The 23,836-nt window shown below is 49.0% G+C and overlaps 1 protein-coding gene across 3 annotated transcripts in view; it reads left to right on the top strand.

Annotated features, from left to right (window-relative positions):
* The window catches only part of TP53BP2 (tumor protein p53 binding protein 2), a 55,605-nt gene extending 32,357 nt beyond the window's left edge, over positions 1-23,248 (top strand). For all 3 annotated transcript variants that reach the window (XM_045982666.1, XM_045982665.1, XM_045982664.1), the window contains 14 exons: positions 2,625-2,726; positions 4,663-4,837; positions 5,631-5,812; positions 6,145-6,309; positions 6,566-6,794; positions 8,169-8,273; positions 8,744-8,892; positions 9,576-10,035; positions 11,393-12,168; positions 14,368-14,505; positions 15,202-15,335; positions 17,091-17,257; positions 20,286-20,485; positions 22,487-23,248. In XM_045982666.1, coding sequence (XP_045838622.1) covers positions 2,625-2,726; positions 4,663-4,837; positions 5,631-5,812; positions 6,145-6,309; positions 6,566-6,794; positions 8,169-8,273; positions 8,744-8,892; positions 9,576-10,035; positions 11,393-12,168; positions 14,368-14,505; positions 15,202-15,335; positions 17,091-17,257; positions 20,286-20,485; positions 22,487-22,528 — 3,024 coding nt within the window. In that variant the 3' untranslated portion in view covers positions 22,529-23,248. The remainder of the gene's footprint in view (positions 1-2,624; positions 2,727-4,662; positions 4,838-5,630; positions 5,813-6,144; positions 6,310-6,565; positions 6,795-8,168; positions 8,274-8,743; positions 8,893-9,575; positions 10,036-11,392; positions 12,169-14,367; positions 14,506-15,201; positions 15,336-17,090; positions 17,258-20,285; positions 20,486-22,486) is intronic.
* The last annotated feature ends 588 nt before the right edge of the window (positions 23,249-23,836 follow it).

The following is a 23,836-nucleotide window of genomic DNA, read 5'->3' as shown; positions in this document are numbered from 1 at the left end:
TGTGTGTGTGTGATTTTGTTTTTTGCTGTAATCACTTTAGTAAAATGACAAAGTACATGTTAATGCCCTTGCTGTTGCACGTGAATTTTAGCAAGTATCTTTGGGGGGCACCTTACAGACATTTTCTTTTCAGGGCTCAGAATTTTTAATACCATAAGGAATAGCTATGTCATCTTTCTCCAATCTAGGGTAAATTTATGGGAGAAGGCAGGCCATTTGTTCCCACCCTGCTTTTCCCCAAATTCTCATTTCTCTTGTGAGATCATATAGTTCTCTTGAACAGGGATGAAAAGCTCATATAAGGATGACCAAAAACTGTCTTAGCCATTAACAGGGTTTGAATGCATCTCGGCACAGGGTATCTTTTTCCCCCTCACTGGGTTTTATGGAAGTATCATAAACGGCTCACAGTTTGAGTACACAATGTGGTAAGTTTTCACATGCCTGTACCCGTGTGAAACCGTCCCCATCAGCACAGTAGTGACACTATCTTTCATCCCCAGAGTTTCTTCGTGTCCTTTTGCAACCCTTCCCTTCCTGCCTCTCTCCCCATCCTCCAGGACCCCCTGGCAGGTCCACTTTCTGTCACTACAAGTAAATTTTATTTTCTGGACTTGTACATAAATGGAGTCATGCTGTCTCAAGTCTTTTTGTCTGAATTTGCTCAGCGTCATTATTTTGATCCATCTCGTGTGTATCAGTAGTTTAGTTCCTTTTTATCGCTGAGAGGTCTTGCCTTGTCCGGATGTGGCTTGTTCATCCATTTCTCTTTTGATGGATATTGGGGTTGTTTCCAGCTTTGAGTTACTCTGTATTAAGTGGTAATGAATATTTGGGTGGAAGTCTTCATATGGGTATATTCTTTTATTTGTCTTGAGTAAATACTAGGAGTGGGAGGACAGAGTCACGTGGCAGGTGTGTGTTCACTTTTTAAGAAGCTGCCAAACTGTTTTTCCAAAGTGATTGTTTTAGTTTATAGTCTCATCAGAGTTCCGGTTTTTCCACATCCTTACCAACATTTGGTGTGGTCAGTCCTTTCAGTTTTGGCTAGTAGGCTTTAGTGTGTATTTCTCTAATACCTGATGACACTGGTGTCTTTCCATGCGCTGATTTGTCACTTGTATCTCTTTTTTGGTGTGAAGGATTTGTTTAGCTCTTTTGTTCATATTTTTCTTTGTTGGTTTGTTTGCTTTCTTAGTATTGGGTTTGAGAATTCTTCCATACTCTGGATCCAGGTCCTTTATTAGGTAATATGATTTGCAAATATTTTCCCCAATCTGTGTCTTGTTCTAAATTTTGGTTAAGTATAATTGCTCGACATAGAAGTTTTGTGCTGTTACTCTACATTACATTTTATGATCCATTTTGGGCGGACATGTGGATGTTGTGTGCGAATTAAAGTTTTGTCCATGGATAGGTGGGTACTCAGTTGACTGAGCCATGTCTGTGAAAGGACCGTTTGTCTCTCCAGCACCTTTGCACCTCTGCCGGAAGTCAGTTGCCTGGTATACGTGCAGGCCTGTGTTTGTGCTCTCTGCTTCTCTGTCTTGCCATCCGCACTACCCGTGTTGGCCCCCAAAGGGAGCTAAGTCGCGCGGTCAGGTAGTGTGAGAAACCTGGTGGGACTGTGCCCCTCAGTATACCGCCATTCAGTATACCGAGGTTATGGGTTTCCAGGGCACGCGTCTTGGACATCTTCTGTTAAATTGATTCCTCGGTACTCTGTGGTTTGTATGCTACTGTAAATGGTCTTTAAAATTTTTTTACATTTCTGGTTGTTAATATAAGAAATACAGTGGATTTTTGTATAACAATAATTTATCCTGCAATCTTGCCAAACAACTTCTTAGTTCAGGTTGCTCCTCTGTGGATTCCACACCATTTTCCTCATGGGCGACTATGTGGTCTGTCCTTTCCAACTGGATACAGCTCATGTTGTCTTCTCGCTCTCCTGCACACACTGGCTAGAATGCCTAGGACCACGTTGTATAGAGTAGACATCTCATTTGTTCCTGATAACTCCGTCGTATCTCCTGAATTTTCTGATACTGTGCAGTATTTGTAAAGGTCATTCTGATGCCTGTATTCTAGGTTAGCTGCCGGGGTCCCAATAGCATATTTAGTGTGATCCAGCATTGTTTTTCTAATATAAATTCAGTCCAGAACAAGGTAATTCTAAATTGTTCCATTTCTGTCAGAGACTACTGAGACTGTTTAATTTTACATTTATAACTTAAAAGAATGTTGGTTTGTATATTACTGTGTCTTCCATCGAAACAAGTGATTGTGGGGATATTAATATAAAAATTAGTGATCTTTTTCATGTTATGGAAGAAAATGGCAAACTGTCTGGAGGGACTCAGGGGAAGCTTCCACAGGCCTCTGAAGGAGGCGCTCAGGGCAAACTTCCACAGGCCACTGAGGGAGGGGGTTCTAGATGAAGCTTCTACAGGCCTCTCAGGGAGGGGCTAAGGTCAAGCTTCCACAGGCCACTGAGGGAGGGGTTCCAGGTGAAGCTGCCACAGCCTCTAGAGGGAGGGGTGTCAGGGGAAGCTTCCACAGGCCTCCAAGGGAAGAGTGTCTGTGTGGTCTTGCAGCTGGCTTCTTTGTGTTCTCATGTGTAGGTTAACAGCCCCAGGATGGATCTGACTCTTGCTGAGCTTCAGGAAATGGCGTCTCGCCAGCAGCAGCAGATCGAGGCCCAGCAACAAATGCTGGCTACAAAGGTAAAGGTCCTGTAAAGACTGGACAGGCCCCTCTGTGGATGCTGTTATGCCAGTGACCCCAAGGTACAAGTTGATCCTGTCATCCCACAGGTTACCTGCTTTGTGGCGCTTTCTTCTCTTTACCACAGCATTTTGTAGAAATCCTTAGATCATCCGAGTTGCTTAAGATCTCCAGAAACCTAGTTCTGATCAAAATTAACCACGTTATGTTGTGGATCAGGAAAACAGCAAAGGCATAAAGAGCCCTCCGACTTTGCTAGAGGGAACTGCTCTGGGCTGATCCGTCCTTAATCATTACTGCAGCAAGAGGGACTTGTAAAGTCAACCAGTGCTAACCCTGTCCCCTTCTGCTGTGTGGCGCTGACAATAGGCTGCTTGCCTTTATTTGGGACATGCTGCCCCCACAGACTGATCCTCATCCTGCCTCGAACAGGCGAAACAGGAGAAGTTTCTCTGTTACCATCCACACCAGTCTCCCTGTTGTTTCTCCCACCAGTCTGAACTCTGGTCTGACCCAGATGGTACCACGCTTCCTTCATAAAGGCTGGTGGTCAATGCTATGGGCTCTGCGGGCTTCTCAGTTTCGTGGTCATGGCACTAAAGCAGCCACAGACAAACTCGTGACTGGCTGTGTGACGTGGGAACACAGATGGCGGGCTGGCTTTCACTCGTTGCCCCAGTCTGAACACTCCATGTCTGCAACTGGCCATGCCCACGGGGACTGTATGGTTGCCGGAGTGGGGTAGACCATTGGTGCAGAGTCCCCGGCAGCACGCCCTGTGGTGTGGGTAACACTCACTGGAGTTCCTGTGGGTCCGCTTCTGTCTCTGACGCTGGGCGCCAGTGTTTTCAAAATCAGGGATGGCGTGGCTTTGCAAACTTGAGCTTGCGAAGGAGTCCCCAGGGGGTTGTGTTGAAAATGCGTATCCTGGTGCAGTGGGGATGGTTTGGGGTCTGAGAGTGTGCATTTCCCACTAGGCTCCCATGTGGTGCTGAGGCACCGTTTCTTGAAAGTCAGGGACGTGAATTCAAATAAAAAGACTGAGTAATAGAATACATCTTTGACCTCAGGGTCTTCTCTTGAAACTATTTTTGTATTATATATATTTCAGAGATATTACTCTGAGAAGTTTGATTATAAATTATGTGGCTCTGTTGCTTTTTTAAAAGATTTTATTTATTAGAGAGAGAGAGAGAGAAAGAGCATGAAGGAGAGGGAGAAACAGATTCCTGGTGGAGCAGGGAGCCTGAGCCCAGGACCCTGAGATCATGACCTGAGCTGAAGGCAGACACCCCAGGCGCCCACTGTTACTCACTTTTAGTGAAGTAACTAGTGTAGTATACTAGAAAGTGTTACATTGTGGGTTTTGAAGCCGGGGTGGCTCTTAAGCTCTTTGCTAAGTGTGTGTGCTGAGTATACGGTAGCTGTGTGAGGTTCTGTGCAGTGAGGTGCACACTCACATTTCATTTATTCCTCACCGTGGCCCCGTGAGGCTCTTGATCACCCTGTTTTTGGCCGAAGAAGGAAACCCTTGTCCTTGGTGAGGGTATGTGGTTTGCCGTCTCCAAGCCCATAAGTGGCAGAGCTCGGGTTGTGAGTCCGAATTGGACTCCAAGGCCACCTTTGTAGTGAGCGCCTCACGTTTCTCCGTGTGCACCTCCCTAAGCACGAGCACCCGCTGTGGGATCACTGTTCCCCGGCTGCACAAGAACCCCCGGGAGTAAGAATGCTCGTGCTTGGGTCTTACCCCAAGAGAGTGTCGGGTCGGGGCCAGGAGCTGTGTCCTTCACTCCTGGCCGAGGTGGATCCCGCATGGATCCCGCAGCGTGCAGGATGGCTGGTCACCACCGCCTCAGTCTCCGGCTACGCTAGGCTTCCTTTGGGGCCAATACACCTTTGAAAAGGATTTGCTCGATGATGGCTTCTACCTTTTAGGAACAGCGCTTGAAGTTTTTGAAACAGCAAGATCAGCGTCAGCAGCAACAAGCTGCTGAGCAGGAGAAGCTCAAGAGGCTGAAGGAGATGGCTGAGAACCAGGAGGCTAAGCTAAAGAAGGTGCGCGCCCTGAAAGGCCACGTGGAGCAGAAGAGGCTGAGCAATGGCCGACTGGGTGAGTTGCTCCTGGAGGGACCTGGCCAGTGCGTATGGCTCTACGGGGACGGGGGAACAGGGACGTGGGTGTGGAGCGCTTATAGCCCTGCGTGAGTGACGGTAAGCCACGGCTGTGTGTGTAGGCAGCTTTAAAATCAAGGCTTTTCAAAGCATAATTCCCTGCAGTTTTGATGCTTTTGGGTCACATGAATTGAATTTAGGTGTTGGGTGTTTCATTATTTTTTATTTTTATTATTTTGGTGGGCAGCAAAGGAAAGTTTATTGAGTGATCTAGTACAAAGCTCCCACACAGGGAGGGGCCCAAGAGGATTGCCCTTAGCTGCTGGGTGTTTTAGACAAGCTTTTTAAAAATGTACTCATGGGGTTTTGTTTTTCTCTTTCTAAATACTTTTTGACTGAAAATATGATGAAGGCAAGAAGGATTTTTATTCATATAATAGGTCCCTCTATTACAATGCTATTTTAATTAAAATTTTCGTGATGTAATACCTCCTCTACCACTATAAAACAGATTAAAAGTTCTCAATAAATTTCATTGTTTCTAAAATTTGGAGCTTAATAATATTCATAACACAAATTCTGCTAGAGATCTATTCAGAGGGAGGCACGGACATTTAGAAATGTCTATGTTGATTTCAGTTGCTTGTAAAAGAAAGAGGTTGGTTCGAGGACATTTCTGAAAAACGTCTGTACTTTTTGTTAGGAAGTTTGTTGTAAAGCCCGGTTGCCTGGGAGTGCTCCATTCTTACTTTTCTTTTCAACTCTTGTGGCTTTTCTCGTTCTCATTCTAGTGGAGGAGATTGAGCAAATGAATAGCTTGTTCCAGCAAAAGCAGAGGGAGCTCGTTCTGGCTGTGTCCAAAGTGGAGGAGCTGACCAGACAGTTGGAGATGCTCAAGAACGGCAGGATAGATGGACGTCACGACAGCCGGTCTGCTGCGGCTGAGCTCGACCGGCTCTACAAGGAGCTGCAGGTGCGGCCTGCTCCAGGGGCACAGTTGCCACAGAAGTGGCTTTAAGTGCGGGATTTTGGTTTCTTTTCCTCAAACTGGGGGTGGGACAGGGTAGGGGGAACACCCAAACCCCAGAGAGTCTGGAATAAACTTAAGATCACCTGACACAGGAAATTGGAGGCATTCCTTACAACCACAGTGGGTGGGCTGACAGTTTTAAACTGTAAGATGGAAGTGGGGAGAGGTGGAGGAACCTTATGTTTTTAGAAATTACGTAATAGTCAAGCGTGTGTTTATCTGTTTGAGAAATTTTTCTTCCTACTCCTTGGCTACCCCCCCCCCATTTTATTCAGTTACGAAACAAACTGAATCAGGAGCAGAATGCCAAGCTGCAGCAACAGCGTGAGTGTCTGAATAAGCGCAATTCAGAGGTGGCGGTCATGGACAAGCGTGTTAATGAGCTGCGGGACCGGCTATGGAAGAAGAAGGCAGCCTTGCAGCAGAAGGAGAGCCTCCCGGTAAGTGGCCGCCGCTGCCCTGCAGGTCACGTGGGCAGGCGCCTCTGGAGCCGCACCTAGATGTCCTCCGGGCAGAGGGCCTTCTGCCGGGGACAGAGCGAGGGCTGCTGCTCCTGCCGCGGGGCTGGGGTGGGGCGGTTCCAGGACGCTGTGGGGTGAGACCCTGGAAGCGCTGATTTTTACAGATTAGCGAGGGCCACAGCCTCTCTGAGTTGGATGCGGTGGGACTCAGCATGCTCCCGTGCCTCTCCCTAAGGTCTCGTCGGATGGAAACCTGCCCCCGCAAGGGCTGCCGGCGCCCAGTCGTGTGGCCGCGGTGGGGCCCTACATCCAGTCGTCCACGATGCCCCGCGTCCCCTCGAGGCCCGAACTTCTGGTGAAGCCAGCTCTGCCGGACGGCTCCTTGGCCATGCAGGCTCCGGAAGGGCCGCTCAAAGTACACACACTGCCCAACATGCGCTCTGGGCCTGCCTCCCAGGGTCAAGGTAAAATGGGTCACTTCCAGTCCCTCCCGCAGTGTATTCTCCCTGTCCTCACTGTCATTTACTCCCGGGATTTTAAAAAAAAGTCTATTTCTTATTCATGTTTAAGTCCTGAGAATCTTCGTGTGGTTTTGCTAGCACTGTGATGCATTTCTTTTCTTTTTTAAAGATTTTATTTATTAGAAAGTGAGAGCTAGAGAGAGCACATACAGAGGGAGAGGGAGATTAATTGATTTAGGACTCGATCCCAGGCCCCGGGGACCATGACCTGAGCCAAAGCAGATGCTTCACCAACTGAGCCACCCAGGCGTTGCCATGATTATGTTTTTTAACCCTAAATAATGCAATTCTATTTGGGAATAAATGAAATATAATATTTCTGCAATGAAGATTGTTTTGAATTCCTTCTTGTTAATGAGGACACTTTGATTTGATGTTTATAACTCGACCCCTTTTCCTTTTGTGTAAAAACACTGCATATGTGGTAGTGGTCTCCTCATTATGGAAGGTGAGGTGGTGAGTACGTTCTGCTGATTGGTGTTGCTTACTGTGTGTATGCGCTCACACAGGAGCCTTTGCTTGCTAACACTTTATGGAATAAAGATAAACCTTCTGGAAGCTCACAGTGACAATAACAGAGGCACCTTGTATTAGTGGTCTTTGCATCTGTGTAGTTCTCAGTGCATGGGGAGGTGTGAGCCGGAGTAGTGTGACAAGAGTCCTAGATGACAGGAGGCTTGTAGGAAAGCGGGATGAAAACATCCTCATTCAGACCCCTGGGAGAAGAAATAGTGGCCAGTATTGTTTCTTTTCCCCAGCCACTGTCACGGGCAGAATATGGCTAACGTTACAGTTGCGATTATGTTGCCATAATTACCAGGGTGAGGCGATAGAGCCCCTGGTCTGGGTTTCCCTGCAAAAAGAACTGGCTATGTTTTGCTCCTATGAGGACAGAGCTGTGGACTTGATGCTTCCACATCTGTGTAGAGAAAACCTGCACAGCACACCGATCTGTGGAAGACTGGTCCGTGTCCACAGTTTTGCCTTTTTGTTGTGTGTGCGTAACTGGTGTGTCAGATACGCCTGGGAGCCCTTGGTCTGCGAAGTTGGAAGTTGTTTTCTGACTAGGACAGTGACAGTTTCGTACCAGTGAGAAGCAGGATGTCCTCCCTGGTTCAGGCAGATTTTCTGTTGACTACAATTAATCTTAAATTTGTTTCAGTAAGTTTAAATTAGGAATCTGAATTCTCCTATTTTCTAAATAAGTTTAAGGGAGGGTTGGGAGTCTGAAATTTCAAGCTGTTTTCAGAGCGAAAGGAACCATTAGAGATCTGTTTGGAATGCTTAGGTTACTGTGTTTGCTTTTCTGCATTGTAGGCTCTAAAATCCATCTGCTCGGCCCTGACTGGAGCTCCCCAAGTGCAGACATTTCCGCGAGCCAAGCCTCCGTGCCTGTGAGCTCAGGGGATGCCCCAGACCAAGGTGAGGTTCTGTTCTGACATCTGAGAGGCACTCCATGCTCTTTCTTTTTTTAAAGATTTATTTGAGAGAGAGAGATTATGAGTGGGAGGGACAGAGGGAGAGAGAGAATTTCAGACAGACTCTGTGCTGAGTCCAATGTGGGGCTCCACTGCACAACCATAAGATCGTGACCTGAGCCAAAACCAAGGGTCAGACGTTCCACTGTCTGTGTCACCACAGTCTTCTTTAGTTTGTTTTCTGGTGTGTCAAACCTGGGGACAGCGTTCACTTCCAGAACACCTTCATTTAGCTACGGAGTTCAGGTACTGGCGTAGCATCTGGGCTGTTCTCCAGTTAACTCAATTAAAAATAGGGAAGCATGTCTTGGGGGTGTGGTTTCAAGGAGATTGAAGAGAGGGAAACTTACATGTGAAAAAGAGGTCTTACTACAAATGGCTTGAATCTCCTTGTGATTTTTTTTCCATCTTTAGGTGATGATGGAGAGGTTCCCCTGAGGGAGAAGGAAAAGAAAGTGCGTCCCTTTTCGATGTTTGACACAGTAGATCAGTGTGCCGCCCCGCCCCCCTTTGGGGCTCTGAGGAAGAACCAGAGCAGCGAGGACATCCTGCGGGATGCTCAGGTGTGAAGAATGGCTCAGGTTAACATTCAGTGGTAATTCTGTATGTGCTCTTTAGAAGAGAGGGACTATCGTGTTGAGGGAGAGCAAGAAAAATCAAAATATTTCTGGAAGATGAGAACACAGAATTCTGTCATTTTGAATTCTGGAGCTTTAAGCGTGTTTGTGGTAATTGGAGAAAGGCTGCCATTCTTGCTGCTGGCTCCCATTTCGTGTGATTCTCTGAAAACTAGGAGCGTGCTGAAGCACATCGTGTGTGCACTACTCAGTGACCCTCTGGCTTCAGAATCTGGAGCTGAGGTATTGCCAGTAACCATTTGGCATGAATCTCGTGTGACTGTTAGGATCCTAGCCTTTGACAACAATGGGTGATGGTGGCGTGCTCCCAGTTAGGTGTTTTCACCACAGTGGTATGATGAGCGAGGAGGACTTTGGGTTATTGGGGCCATTGTGAATATGTGGAGTGGGAGTCTCCGAGTCGGGGGTGGTGATGAGGAAGAGGCATGCAGGCAGGAACCATAGCGCAGTCCTCTGGCTCCTTATTAAACGTAGTTCAGTGAAGAGACCTATGAGTTTTTAATTGACTTGAAAACATAGAGCTAGTATTCGCGAAATTTGGTTGTCTAGCACATGCTGTATTCCCATTTGGACAGTGTTTAACTGCTTTGTATGTGTGTGTGTTTCAGGCTGCAAGTAAGAATGTGGCTAAAGTGCCGCCTCCTGTTCCATCAAAACCAAAACAGATTAACTTGCCTTATTTTGGGCAAACCACCCAGTCAGCCTCAGACATGAAGCCGGATGGAAACCCTCCACAGTTGTCAGCAGGTGTGGTGTCCGTGGGAAGCAAACCGAAATCGGGGCAGCCACAGAGGGTCGTGGTGTCCCCTGGCGCACCCTCGGCCAGCCAGGGCCAGGCCTTGTCTGTAGCTGGGAAGCAAGAGAGTCCTCCAGCTGTGGCCGTCCGGCCCTTCACCCCGCAGCCTTCCAAGGACACCCCTCCCCCACCCTTGCGGAAGCCCCAGACCGTGGCCACCAGCTCCATATACTCCATGTACACGCAGCGTCAGGCTCCCGGGAAGAACTTCCAGCAGGCAGTGCAGAGCGCGCTGACCAAGACCCATTCCAGAGGGCCACCCTTCTCCACCGGTAAGCTCTGGTCCTGTTTGCACTGGAGCAGGGGGCAGCCCAGTCCCACCTGGAGTTGTTATCTGTCCGTGATTGGCTGAGTTGATGCACGCTTGTGTCCTGAGGGCTCTGCAGGGTGGCGGCTTGTCTTTTTGCCTGGGTGCTGAGCTGGGTGTCCACTCCACGTCACGGAGGGATGAGTGGGTGCCGTAGCTGAAGAAACCCGTGGTGCAGACACAGCCTTCTGTGTCCCCGCTCGCCGGGCCCACCACGTGAGTGAGGCCCGTGCGATGTCCTCCCTGTGGGGTTCACCCCAGGTGCTCCTGGGGGTGGGTGGTGGGATAGCTGCCCCGAGTCGCGCTCCCCATTGTGTCCCACGTTGCTCTCATGAGGACACAGCTGCTAGTGAGATACAGAACATGGGAAGACTGACAGTCTGGTGATCTGGTGGGTTCTTTGTAAGGGTCATTTGTTTTTATAAAACTAGAATCGAGTTCACCCTGTTTTAATTGAATAATGGTGGCTTTCTGGTCATGAAATCAGCACGTGATTGTGCTCTGAAATGTACCTCAAGTAACCAGACAACAAAGAATTTATACATGTGCTGTGGCTGATTCGGCTTCATTGAGAACTGCTGATGCAGTAATTTGGAAATTGGATAGTTTTGATAGAATCAGAATGGTAAGGGGAATGGTTTTATTAAATACAAGTGGTTCTTAATGTTGTCAGCCAAATACAATCCCCCCCGCCTTGATTTACTTTTGAGACATATGAAAGAGAGGGTGGTTTGTGTTTAGTTTTAACCCAGACTCAGGAAAGGATTGCTTTTTTATGTTGTTTTCATATTTTGACATTTTAAGTTTGCTACAAGCAAAGTTTGCTACAAGCAAAGTTTTTTTCTTTCTTGCGTTTTTTAAAAGATTTTATTTATTTATTTGACAGAAGGATAGCACAAGTAGGCAGAGAGGCAGGCAGAGGGAGAGGGAGAAGCAGGCCCTCTGCTGAGCAGGGATACTGATGTGGGGTGCAATCCCAGGATCCTGAGATCATGACCTGAGCCGAAGGCAGAGGCTTAACCCTCTAAGCCCCCTAGGCACCCCAGCCTGTGTTTTCTTACAGTTATAACGGCAGCACTTTTCTTCGTGGTACATGAAATAATGGCACATGTTCCCATCAGTGAGGGTTTTCATTCTGTGATAAGTTTACTGTGTTAACATGGAAGCTTTGTGTGGTCTTTTGTTTTTAAAAAATCACTTGTGTTGAAGGGTGCCGTGTAGTAACTGTGAAATTGAAGGAGGCTTTAAATCTTGTGTCCTGTGTCTGTTACATGCCGGTTTGATTTAATCCTCATCGGGGCTTTGTTTCTGTTTCTGATCAGTCTACGGCAAGCCTGTGATCGCTGCTGCCCAGAACCAGCAGCTGCACCTGGAGAACGTGTACTCCAGCAGCCAGAGCCAGCCTGGCAGTCCCGAGCCTGATGTGGAGCCTGTGGCCTCAGGCCAGGAGAACCATGAGAACGAACGAATTCCTCGGCCACTCAGCCCAACCAAACTGCTGCCCTTCTTGTCCAACCCCTACCGAAACCAGAGCGACGCCGACCTGGAAGCCCTGCGCAAGAAACTTTCCAACGCGCCGAGGCCGCTCAAGAAACGGAGCTCGATCACAGAGCCAGAAGGTCCGAACGGACCGAACATCCAGAAGCTTCTGTACCAGAGGACCACCATCGCTGCCATGGAGACCATCTCTGTTCCCTCGTATCCATCCAAGCCGACGTCTATGGTGGCCGACTCTGACAGCCCAGTTGAAACCCAGAATCCATATTTACACGTGGAGCCCGAGAAGGAGGCGGTCTGTCTCATTCCTGAATCAGTGTTCCCAGAGGATGTGGGAAGCGCCAGTTCCGAGAACAGTGACATGGCAGCTCTTTCCCCGGACCTTGATTATGTGCCTGAAGGAGTCCCGGACAGCAGCCCCAGTTTCCAGAACAGTGCAGAAGAACCAAGTGCAGAGTCCCCCCATCCACTGGAAGTGTACCTGGAGGAGTATCCCCCATACCCGCCCCCGCCATACCCATCCGGGGATCCGGAAGGGCCAGGAGAAGACTCGGGCAGCATGCGTCCACCCGAAATCACGGGTCAGGTGTCTCTGCCTCCTGTAAGTAACGTGCTGTCTTACAGTCCTTTCAGGAGACCCCCTTGTCACAGATTTCCAGGTAGTTGACTCTCAAAGACCCGGGGAAACAGACAACTGCTCAGGGCCATTTGCAGAGGATGGTCTGCGTGTGAATTGCCCGTGGTTGCCAATGGTTGCCTTTTATTTTACACCCCCTTCGCTCAGGAGAGCTCAGAAGTATGAGGAAGATTTGGTGTATTCAGGGTAAAGAACATCTCTGTTTTTTAGGAAGAACCCTTCTCTTTGGGAAGAGGCAGAATTGGGTTCTTCACGATATAAACCCCACGCCGCTGTGGCGGTCCCTGTTGGGAGGCTGGCGAGGCTGGGAAGGAGGAGACCAGGCTCGGAAACTCCCTCCCTTGGCCAGCTATGTGAAATCAGGCAGGTCCTCCCCGGTGACATCACTCTTTTATACTGTTCTTCCTCTCAATGCTGTGTATCTTTAAGGAACTGTTTCAGGGCATCCTCAGACTTCCAACATTGGTAAACTTGGGAGTGTGCGGGACAGCTGGTGGGACGAGCCTGTTCCTCCCCTCCCGGGTAGGGGACCCCGGCGTGCCCCTGAGCCCCAGCTTCCCTTCCTCCCAGGCTGTGTGTATGTTGACTTGGGCACATGGTGCACAAGCCTTCATTGTCATGCCTTTGTTTGCAAGTCTGTTGTGTCCCTTTGAAGTCTTCGAGAGAGGATCAAGAATCCCAGGGTGTCCTTAAATAAAGTTGACCCTTTCCGTAGGATGCCAAACCCTGAGTCTTAAAGATCGAAACAAAATTGCATATTGTAGGGATTTTTTAAGAGTGCTGTATATTTTGATCCCTCATTGTGTGTGATGATGATTGTCTTGATTTGCTATAACTGCTGGTTACTGTGGATGTTTGCTTCCAAGTTTTATACAGCACATGCTGCATTCTAGGGGACAAGGTTTAAGTAGAGATTAGGCCTTGAAATAGCGCTGTGCCCCGTCTGTCCCGGCGCATGGCTCTCTGCAGCTGGTGTTAAACTTGTGGGAAGGAGAGACAACTTCACACCTCCTCCAACCCCTTTTTGGTCGTTAAGTCAAAATGATTCACGTACCCAGGAACAGAGGAGACTGGAGGGTCACAGGGTCACCATCTGTTCCTGTCGTCCTGGGGAAGCAATTTCCTTCTTGTCTGGCTTTGCGAGAGACCGAACTGCGTGTCAGGCTTATTCGGAGTGTGCAGGGGGTCCTGCCCATCCCACTCGCGGCTGCATCTCATGGTCATGTGACATCTATACTTCTTGTTTCCCAGAAACAGCAGCAGTTGAGTTGTGGCACGTTTGTGAAGTGGAGCAATGGCCGCTTGATGTTTTCTAAACCTTGGTGGTTTTCCGCATCCGAAATAGAGTAAGGACCAGGCCGCATAGCACAGCTAGCCTCAGGAAACGTTGCCACTTTGCTGGGCGTGTGTAGGAAACTTATTGAGTGGCTTGTTAGATCAGTCTTAACACTTTTGCTCTGTTGTTTTGCTGTATTATATTCATAGTTGAAGGGCTTGACTAGTTGGCTTGTGTATCTTGGAGTGTAGTCAAATTCTGAATGTAAAATAGGGATAACATTTTAAGACTGGAAAGATTTCTTGTTAGTATACATAAGACAGGCTGATAACACTTACTATTTCCTTGGTTATGTACTTTCCCCTAAGGAAGCATTTCGTTATAAGATGGTTGAAGGGAAGGGATTTGAAGCCAGATGACTTGGATTTAAATCCTAGCTCTGGTGTTCCTGGCTGTGTGCCTTAACTTCCTTATCTGTAAGATGGGGTCACAGGGTTTTGGTGGGGAGTCTATCAGTAGCCATTCATTAACATAAGCCATGATAAGTCTGATTGTGCTATTGCCTGGTTTAATCGTGTGGGGTTTGCAAGCCTAACTCAGAGAGGGAACTTGAAGGCCAGTCTTGGCTGATTTTGTGCCCCACAGAAAGCCAGCCTGCTCTCATCGCCTATTAGACCTTGCCGGCTTTGCTACACAGGTGTTATTCAGTAAGCTATGTATTGTGATTTATATACATTTCTAGATAATGTTTCATGTCCATAAAATGTGCTGATAACGGATTTTTAAGTGTCCTTTTACTTCCTCAGCTGAGACATTCCTCCTTCCCTTCCCTAGGTCTGCTCTCAGAGACTGGGGTCCTTACTTACTTACTTACCTCTCTCCCGCAGGGCAAAAGGACAAACTTGCGTAAAACTGGTTCGGAAAGGATTGCACACGGAATGAGGGTGAAGTTCAACCCCCTCGCTTTACTTCTAGATTCATCTTTGGAGGGAGAATTTGACCTTGTGCAGAGAATTATTTATGAGGTATGATTGGATTTGTAGATTTCTTAAATACGTTATATTTTGTTTCTGACTTCTGCTTAATTAAGAAGCTCCTCTGGAGGGGGGAGGGGGTGAGGTAGGGAGGGACTAGGTGGGAGGGATGCGGAGCAGACTTGGGAGGGTGGGGCTGCGCTGAGTGAGTTTTGATTGTGAGTTGAAGTGCGGTGTCCCCAGCACTCTCCAGAGTACTTTTCTGTCTGGGGAGATGGTTCCCCTCTGTTTACAGTTGCTCCTGGGTGGACGCGGACTTCTGCTGTTAAGTTGCACATGTGGTCCCTATTTTCAGAAGCCTACTATTTAAAATATTTTTAGTTGACCTTTTTTCCTTAACATGGGAAATGCACCTTCTCCTCAGACTCTAATTTGTGGTGGGGAGCCGGAGGGTAAATAAGCAAAAATGACTGAGGATATGGTTCCCGGCACCTGTTCATTTTTTAGACCTTTTTACAGTGAGTGCCTACTTAATGTGGCTCTTCTGGCGGTCTTATTTCTAGACCTGAGGTTGGTGCAGTTGTCTTGGCTCCTGGAGGTTTTAATTATAACTAAAAAAAAAAAAAAAAAAAAAAACAACCCGCAGAAGCCTATTTCTGTTCCCTTGCTTCTGAAGAGCCAGGTGATAGTGACCTGAACAGTGACAGGAAGTCTGGGTGACGGCTCCCCTTCATCTTGATGTCACAGGTTGACGACCCAAGCCTGCCCAATGATGAGGGCATCACGGCTCTGCATAATGCTGTGTGTGCGGGCCACACGGAAATTGTGAAGTTCCTGGTGCAGTTTGGTGTGAATGTCAATGCTGCAGACAGTGACGGATGGTAAGTCCCCAGCGACTGCCACCCTGGCCGTGGGGTGACCCCAGCGCTGCTGGACGTTAGGAGTGTCCACAGGTGTCTTGTGTGACAGTCCTCTTGCTCCTGTTCTGGAAGCACGTGTTGTTTTTATGAAGTATTATAGTTGAGTGATGAGAAGATGTCCCTGAGTGGCACAGATGTGGCCGGCTTGTGTGAGTTTGAGAGATATTGGTCCCAGCCCAGTCTCCCGAGCCCAGTGCTGCCCATCTTCTGTCCACGGATGTCCACTGTGCATCTGCAAGAGGGAAGCAGAGTTTGTAGCATTTCCCAAGTGTATGTGACTGTGGAATCCGGTTTCACGGAGCGCTCTCTGGGATGGTCATGTGCATGGGACCCAGAGGGCCTTGTTAGAGATGATGAGTGTCCTTCATAGGATCATGGTTGTTATTGCGCACCAAAATAAGGGGTCCTGATCGGTGCTTTCACCTCTGATGACTGTATTGGGACAGAGAGCAGGTTCTGTAATTCTTTTTCTTTTTAAAGAAAGTATGAGTTAGAATAAGCTTTTTCTTTGGAAGAATACAAAAAACTGTTTTCTATATGCAGTTATTTAAAGGTAAACACCAGTCATTTTTTAATCTTTTCCCTTCAAATTTACATAAATGTATATTTTGTAGCCTAATTTTTTGGTTTACGTTTATACCCTAAGCAAAACAAATTCTTTTTTTTTTTTTTAAAGTAAGCTTTACACCCAGCATGGGGCTTGAATTCATGACCCCAAGATCAAGAGCACGTTTCTCTGACAGAGCCGGTCGGCACCCCCAAAACAAATTTTTAGTGATTCTTCATGATGTCTTTGTTTCCCTGTTCCTAGCAGTTTAGGTCATATATAATTTTTCACTACTAAAAAAGCATGCAGTTAAAAATTCTGCAGTAATATTCACCAGACTTTGACCTACTGTGTTCTGGGATGCAGGGTGGGGGATCCGTGGTTTGGAGACTGTTACACCTGAGAGGAACAGAATGAAGAGGGGCAGGACAAGAAGGGTGGATGTGTGCAGTCTGGACCCAGGTCGCATGCTGCTGTCTGCCTTTGAGCTAGGCGGTGGCACAGGCTTCTCCCCCTTCCCTTGTCGGGGGTCGCCTGGAGCCCGCCGTGAATGTGTGAGAGGCTGGAGGGGCTCTCCGTAAGGGTGGCTCTAAGTTCCTGCCAGCCAGTGGCCTGTCAGATGGAATGTGTTTATTTCACGGTCGCTTCTCATCTACATTGAATAGACAAACCTTTACTCAATTAAAGTTCAATTTGGACTTCACAAGCTGTTAGGTGAAGGCAGTTCTCCATGAGCAGCCAGATTCCCTCGTCAGTGGGAGTGGGAAGGGAGTATGGACAGGTGCCTGTGTCGGGGGAGAAGGCCTCTGCTGTGAAGCCAGCTGTGCCCCTCGAGCTGCCCAGGACGCAGGGGCGGGTGCTCTGGAGCATCTCACCCTGGTTTAGACCGTCACTCACATGTCTTGGCCTTGCATGCCTTGCTGTGGTTCCTCTTGCTCTCCGCGCTGCCCCGCATAGCAGCGCCCAGTGTGGCCTGTCCTTGACTGTTCCTCCCTGTCCTCCTCTCGTGGGCTCAAATATCTGTGTTTAACTGATTTTTAGAAAACCAAGTAGGAGTTTTCCAGAAGAAGGGCCCAGATGGTAGACTCTGAGCACTCTGCACAGACGCTGGGCCCGCTGATGTCGTGTGCCGGGGGAGACCCTGCAGCCTGCTGTGTGTCGCCCCACAGGACCCCTCTGCACTGCGCAGCCTCCTGCAACAATGTGCAGGTGTGTAAGTTCCTGGTGGAGTCCGGAGCCGCTGTGTTCGCCACAACCTACAGCGACCTGCAGACCGCCGCAGACAAGTGCGAGGAGATGGAGGAGGGCTACACCCAGTGCTCGCAGTTCCTTTACGGTTTGTGATGAGCACGTTCCCACATGTTCATGACTGCGCTCATCTGTCCGTTTCTGGGATACCGTTTCCCAAGTATGCTTATTATCAGGGAAAGCATTTTTATGTCATGCCTAGTCCTGGGCGCTGGAAACAGGGCGGCCTTGATGCCCTCGATGAGTGCAGTTTTTGTGCGTGTGCCTCTGAGCTGCCCACACGCCACACGGCCCCTGACCCCATTAGGGCCAGACACTGGGCCCCCGTGAGTGGACCCCCCTTCCACGACGGCCCTGAGGGACGGCAGGGGCCATGTGCGAGCCTGTGGAGCTGGGATTTCCCACGAGGTCAGACTGATGGAGAAGTGAAAGAAGGGCGGCACCTGTTTCAGAGCTGAGTTCTGGCTCTTCTATCGTCTTGGTATTGTTTCTGATTCCGAGGGAGAACATCAGCTCTGACCCTCGAGAACAAGACAGGCCTCTCTCGGGTGGCGTTTCTGTTTACGACTCTTCTGAGCTGAGGTTCACTCTTCTCAGCTGGGCTGGAGCGGAAGTGAGGAGAGGTGGTGAGCAGGTGCTGGGGGTCTGTGCCGGACGTGTTCCGGGAAGCTGCTCCGCCTGTCACTGGAAGAGCCACAGGGCTGGTGAGCCTTTCCCTCTGTGCGGCTGTGTCCCCGGCTCATGGGCTGCTCTCAGGCTCAGGAGGGGGTGGGGTGGTCTCGCAGCTCTTCCTGTCAATTGTGGGCACAGAGGGTGATGTTGCATTCCTGTTCCCATGGATCAAGAATGAATCAAGAATGATTTTGATAAAAAAAAAAAAAAGAATGATTTTGATAGACTGAGATTTTACTATTAAGATATTAATATATGCTTTGTTATATGAAATGCAGTGGCCATCTTGAGCTTTACTTAATTATAAAATCTGATCTTAATTTTTTAAATTTTTTAATTTTTAAAAAAATTTTATTTATTTATTTGATAGAGACAGTCAGAGAGAGGGAACATGAGCAGGGGGAGTGGGAGAGGGAAAAGCAGGCTTCCCACTGAGCAGGAAGCCCGATGCAGGGCTCCATCCCAGGACCCTGGGATAATGACCTGAGCTGAAGGCAGACGCTTAACGACTGAGCTACCCAGGCGCCCTGGAATCTGATCTTTAAAGACACGTAGGGACTTCTGATCAGAGGCTTTACTTTATGGACCATACCATGAACACCAAGAAAGCGTGTTTTTGCCTTACATGTTGAAATGACCATGGCCTGGCCTCTCCCTGGTTGGGTCTGGGTGCCCTGCCCTCATGTAGCCCCTCACACCTATGGCAGCTGTGATCTTGACCTTGACTGTTTTGTTCCTCATGTTTGTCATTCCTTGCATTTTAAAAATCCCTCTGCCACCCGTGAGTGAATCCTGTAATTCAGGCTGTCGGGTTGTGCCTAGGTTTGCCCTTTCTGTGAACTAAGTCATGCTGTGATTCTCTGGCTTGCCTTTCCGTTCACGGTTGTTCTGGCATCTCCTCTGTGTGGTGGCCCTGGTTCCTGCTGTCTGTCCTGCTTATGGCTGCGTCTCCACATCTGTCCTTCCTCTCTACCTTGGAGCATTGGGGCGCTCATTCATTCGTAGTCACTAACGGTCCATGCTGAGTGCACCTGCCAGTCCCAGGGATGCACACCTAGTGCCTTTCCCTCTTAGTTCGGTGAATAGTAGAGTAAGGAGAAATTTTCTCCCATTCTTGGTGATTTCTTGGATGTGAGACTGAAGTTGTTTTTTTTTTATTAGAATATGATTTTCTAATTCTGACCAAATATCTTTTAATTAGTATTTTACAGTCATTCAGGTTTTCCCAGGATAATTTCACTGACACTTTGGAGAGCTGTCATTTGAGCAAACCACAGTGCCCTGGATTTCTTTCCCGCCCCGTCCTGCTCCCACTCCAACCTGGTGGAGGCCAGGTTTGCTCAGGGTGTCACCCTTGTGAATCTCACGGTCCTGTCTCATTGAAACAGGAAAATTGGGAGCATAACTGTCCCCATCAGTTGGAACCTGACCCTTAGTCAATGGAGCCTCTGCTGAAGTGCAGCTTTTTGTCCCGTGTCAGTTTTGCCCAGAGCCATGGCGAGGTACACAGTGCTCTATTGCCGTAACTGATAGAAGATTAAGTTCGTGATTAAGTTCAGTGTCCATGGAAGCTGAGAAATCTGACTATTCGAGGGCAAGCAGACACTTCCTGCCTTCTTTAAACCTGTAAAGGTGAAGCCAGTAACGAGCTCTGCAGTGCTCAGTCTTCCTGAGCTGACTGACTAGCCTTGCTTGCTTGCTGTGTCCCGTTCTCGCCCCGTACCTGCCCCGTGCCCATCCTGTGCCTGGCCTGTGCCATCCCGTGCCCTCCCCGTGCCTGCCCTGTACCTGCCCTGCTCCCACCCGGTGCCTGTCCTGCCCGCGAGGGGAGAGTGGAGGAGCGTGAAGTAGGGCTGGATGTGCAAGTCTGTTATTACAGTAAAAGTGGACGTTTGTGAGTTTCCCTATCCTCGTGACTTTATACTTGACTCTGTGTAGACTTTTTGTGTCTGAAATATTTGTGCATTCTCGTGTGTCTTACAGTCTTCTTCCTCTCCCTTTCCCCACTTGGAAATGGGCAGGGACTGCTCAGGAGACACTGTCATTGTGAGCTGTGGTCGTGGCTGCTCTAGGTTCCAGGTCAAGCATGAGGTAGTTTCTCCAGGATTCCTTGTCCCCATGCTCAGCGGCGCTGGATTTCCGCAGGCAAAGCGCGCTCCTCTAACAGCCTAGACGCCCGCAGTTCATCATATTCCTGGGCCTGCAGGGCTTTCTGTACTCCGAGTAAGAGTAGTTTCTGAGCTGCCTTAGAGAAGATCGCGGAGGCTAACATGTCTGGTGGGAATCCCCCCTGCCCTGAGGTCTTTTGTTCATGGAGGGCTTCATGTGGTATTTCTGGTGCCCGGTGCCTGCCCGGCTCTCCTCATGTGGCTTCATGGAGCCGAGGGTTTGAAGAGCAGGCAGTCCTAGTCACATGTCCTATGCGGTTTCTCCTGTCATTTCAGGAGTTCAGGAGAAAATGGGCATCATGAACAAAGGAGTCCTTTACGCGCTGTGGGATTATGAGCCTCAGAACGGTGATGAGCTGCCCCTACGAGACGGGGACTGCATGACTGTCATCCGCCGGGAGGACGAGGAGGAGACGGAGTGGTGGTGGGCACGTCTGCACGACAAGGAGGGCTATGTTCCGCGCAACCTGCTGGGGGTGAGCGAGCCATGCGGACGGGTCGCTCTGCGGGTTGGGTGTGCAGGGGGCCCGGGTGTGCGTGGGCCCTAGTGGTGTGTGGGACCCAGGTATGCGGGGGCCGCACTGTGTCAGGGGCTCTGTGCGGCTGACTGCCCTTTGCTCGCACCATGTGGAATTTTAGAGTTTGGACAGTGTGAGGTTTACACTTGGTGGGCATCCCATGTCCATACCTGCTAGCCCTTGAGGTCGGGGGTCCTGCTGCTTCCTAGCAGTGTGTGGGACATGGATAACGTTGGCTACAGCATCCGCGGAGCTGGCAGACAGAGCCTTCTCTCCTGTTCAGTGTTATACTTTGTTAAAGCCGGAAACAAACAAAAGCCGATCGTGTGAGTGCGTGCAAGCTTTCCGCCCTGCTGCGTCGGGATAGAGACCGGGATAGAGACGTGGCTACCCTCACCAGGAGGCTCTGGGGAGCGTTTGCAGGGAGGCGGCGAAGAGGGTGGGCTGAGGGCAGGGAGTGGGAGTAACGTCCCATGTGCACAGGGGTTGGGGGTGGCAGAGTGGGAGGGGTGACGGAGAGGCTGAGAGGAGAGTCCAAACCAGAAGAGCCTGGCGGGGGTGGTGTGGGGGAGAGGCAGCAGCATGACTCCCCCCTCCACCCCTGCTCCACCCAGCCTCTACCCCTGCTTCACCCCTACACGCTCACTGTTGGGCAGTAGGGGTGTGGCACAGGGGCACAGAGAACACTGCCTCTAGAGACTGCTGGGGTGTCTGAAGGACAGCGGGGGGATGTTTTCGTCCTCGTGCGGACCTGCTCTGGTGTTGAGGCCGCGAACCTGGGCTCTGTGTGCGAATGCGCTGCGGTGGTGGCGTGACCTCCACGGCATGACCGTGGTGTCGGGACCTGGCATCTACTGATCCTCCTTGCCTGTTCCTGTGTTTCCTCTGCCCTCTGGTCCACGGTTCCTTGTTAAGTCAGCCTTTGGGGCTTAGACGGTGTCCGCTGGTGGGACCATAATGAAAATTTTGAAGCACAGATGAGAGCTAAGGAACCCTGAGCCATGAGCCCCTGAAGCTTCCCCGGCCCAGAGAAGCAGCTTGGCCTGCAGCCATATCCCCCTGAACACCAGCGGCACTTGTCACCGTTTCTTCCCTGGGAAAACCTCTGTGAACTGCCTGTGGGTCTGAGTTCTTTATTTTACTCCTCTAACAGAGCGTTCTGCGACTTAGGAACTGGGAAGCCTCACTGGTCCCGCAGGGGGATGCCCTCAGGAGGCTCTGACATCTGCAGACCAGACCCAAGATTGTCATGTTAATGGGACATTGAAATATTCTTAGCCTTTTGGAAATCTCTTTGCGGTAGAAGTGGACTCTAAGTAACTTTTTTTGGTTTCCTTGGAGACTGAAAAAATGGAAATCGCATAAACGAGTTTTTAATCAGAGGCTCAGATGGGAGCCTGGAAGATTATATCGACTAACAATCTTTTCTCAGGAAAATGGTCTTTTGTATAGTGTTGATCTGCCAGTTAGTTTTTCAGTTTTGGCTAGAAGTCCGACTCTCCTTTCTTACAGGGAACCTTGTTCCTTTTGTCTGGGTGGGAGGAGGGGGAGGGGGGCTCTGTGTAGTTTGCCAGTTGAATTGCTAGTTTGACTTGTTCTTGGCTTGCAGACTGCAGATCTTTGAACTTCACAAACTCCTCTCTTGCTCTTACTGTGGAAAACACAAAGCCACAGAAATCCACCAACAAAAACTCCACACTTACCCTCTCTTAAATCGGTAGTCTTTCAGTCTGTGGCATTTCACGGCTGAGTCTCAGGTCCCACGAGAGCGTTTGTCAGGCTGTTGTGAGTGAAGCTGACAGACTCCGATCTCTCCTGTCCCCCTTGCACACGGCACGCCACAGGCCACCTCCAGCCATCACAGGCTGAGCCTGGGGCCAGGGCTTAGCGCCATCACCCCCATTACACTCCTGCGTTCTGTCTCTACAACGTGTAAAGCATGTCTCTGTTCTCTTGCAGCTGTACCCAAGAATTAAACCAAGACAAAGGAGCTTGGCCTGAAACTTCACAGATTTTAGTTTCTGAAGAATTAATCTTTGTTATCACTAAGAAAAAGTAATGTGATTGTTTTTGGCAAAAATTTCACAAGACTGACTTTAATGACAACGTAACTTGAAAACAATGTAGAATGTCCTCTGGAAGAAAATGAAGGATTGGAGAATTTGCTCTCTGTGGGGGACGTTCAGCATGATGGACTGGAGCTTAAAAGTAAGCTGACCACACTGTTGGGGAACGGTGTTCATGGAGCACTCGGGAAGATGAACAGTGACCATCCTGCTTTTCTTGAGAAATAGGGCCTTGTTTGGGCTCCTGGGAGGTCGGCTTCCTTTTCCACCTGGTTGGTGTTTGTCTATACCTCCCCTGCCCCACCAGAATGGACCAGTGCCATCGAGGCAGTTCCTCTGCCTCTCCCCCCAACAGACCCCCAGGGGACTCCGTTTCCTCGCGTGGATGTTGCTGGTGGAGAACTAACCATTGGTCAGGTGTCTGCAATCCCTGTTTGATAGTTCTTCAGGACTACACGTATGTTTGTGATACTGGATCCAAGCTGTACCACAGCTAATTAGATTTAGAACCTTGTTTTTAGGACGAATTTGAATCTGTATTTATTGTCTTTTGTATCTTGGAAATTGGAAACGTGGCTGTATAGACTTACCCATGTTATTTGTCAAGATCATAGCTGACTTTAAAAACAATTATAATAAAATTAAACTTTTTGACTCTAAAGCTATTTACTAGCTTTACTTTTTTTGTGTCATTAAAAGCCTTGTTTAAAGTTCACAAGCCTTTGGGCGGCTCACCCAGTGGGAAATAGTATTTCTTTACCAGCCATGTGATTACATGGAAGAAGTGGTGTTTTGCTTACAGAGAACTTGGTTTTGCAGTTGGTCAGTTCTGCGTTGGGTTTTGATAGAGAACCCTGGGCACAGAGGGTCTCACTGCTCCTCAGTCTCTTTGAGTGGTCTTGTCCTCGTCTACATTGTCTACACTCATTCATGGGTTGAAAATGTACATAGGGTCTCTACATTGGTTTTTAGTATGTTACTGACTTTGTGAATGGCTTTGGAACCCATGCTGCTTAGTGGAACTCTTTGCAGTTAATAGAAACCACAAATGAGAAAACAAGTGCTCACTTTTTGTTGTACGTTTTTCTGAGCATCTAAATTCTAGCAAGAAAGGTGAGTGAAAGACAGAATATCCCACGCTCATCAGGGTAATGGAGAAACAGTATAGACACCTCGAGCTAGCAGTTGGAAGACATGTGTGGTGGACAGAATTCTGAGGACGCCCTCCATCTTCCTTCCTCTG

The sequence above is a fragment of the Meles meles genome, chromosome 17, assembly GCF_922984935.1.
Source record: "Meles meles chromosome 17, mMelMel3.1 paternal haplotype, whole genome shotgun sequence".
Lineage (NCBI taxonomy): Eukaryota > Metazoa > Chordata > Mammalia > Carnivora > Mustelidae > Meles > Meles meles.
Note: the sequence above shows the minus strand (reverse complement) of the source record. Positions and strands in the feature narration are given on the sequence as shown.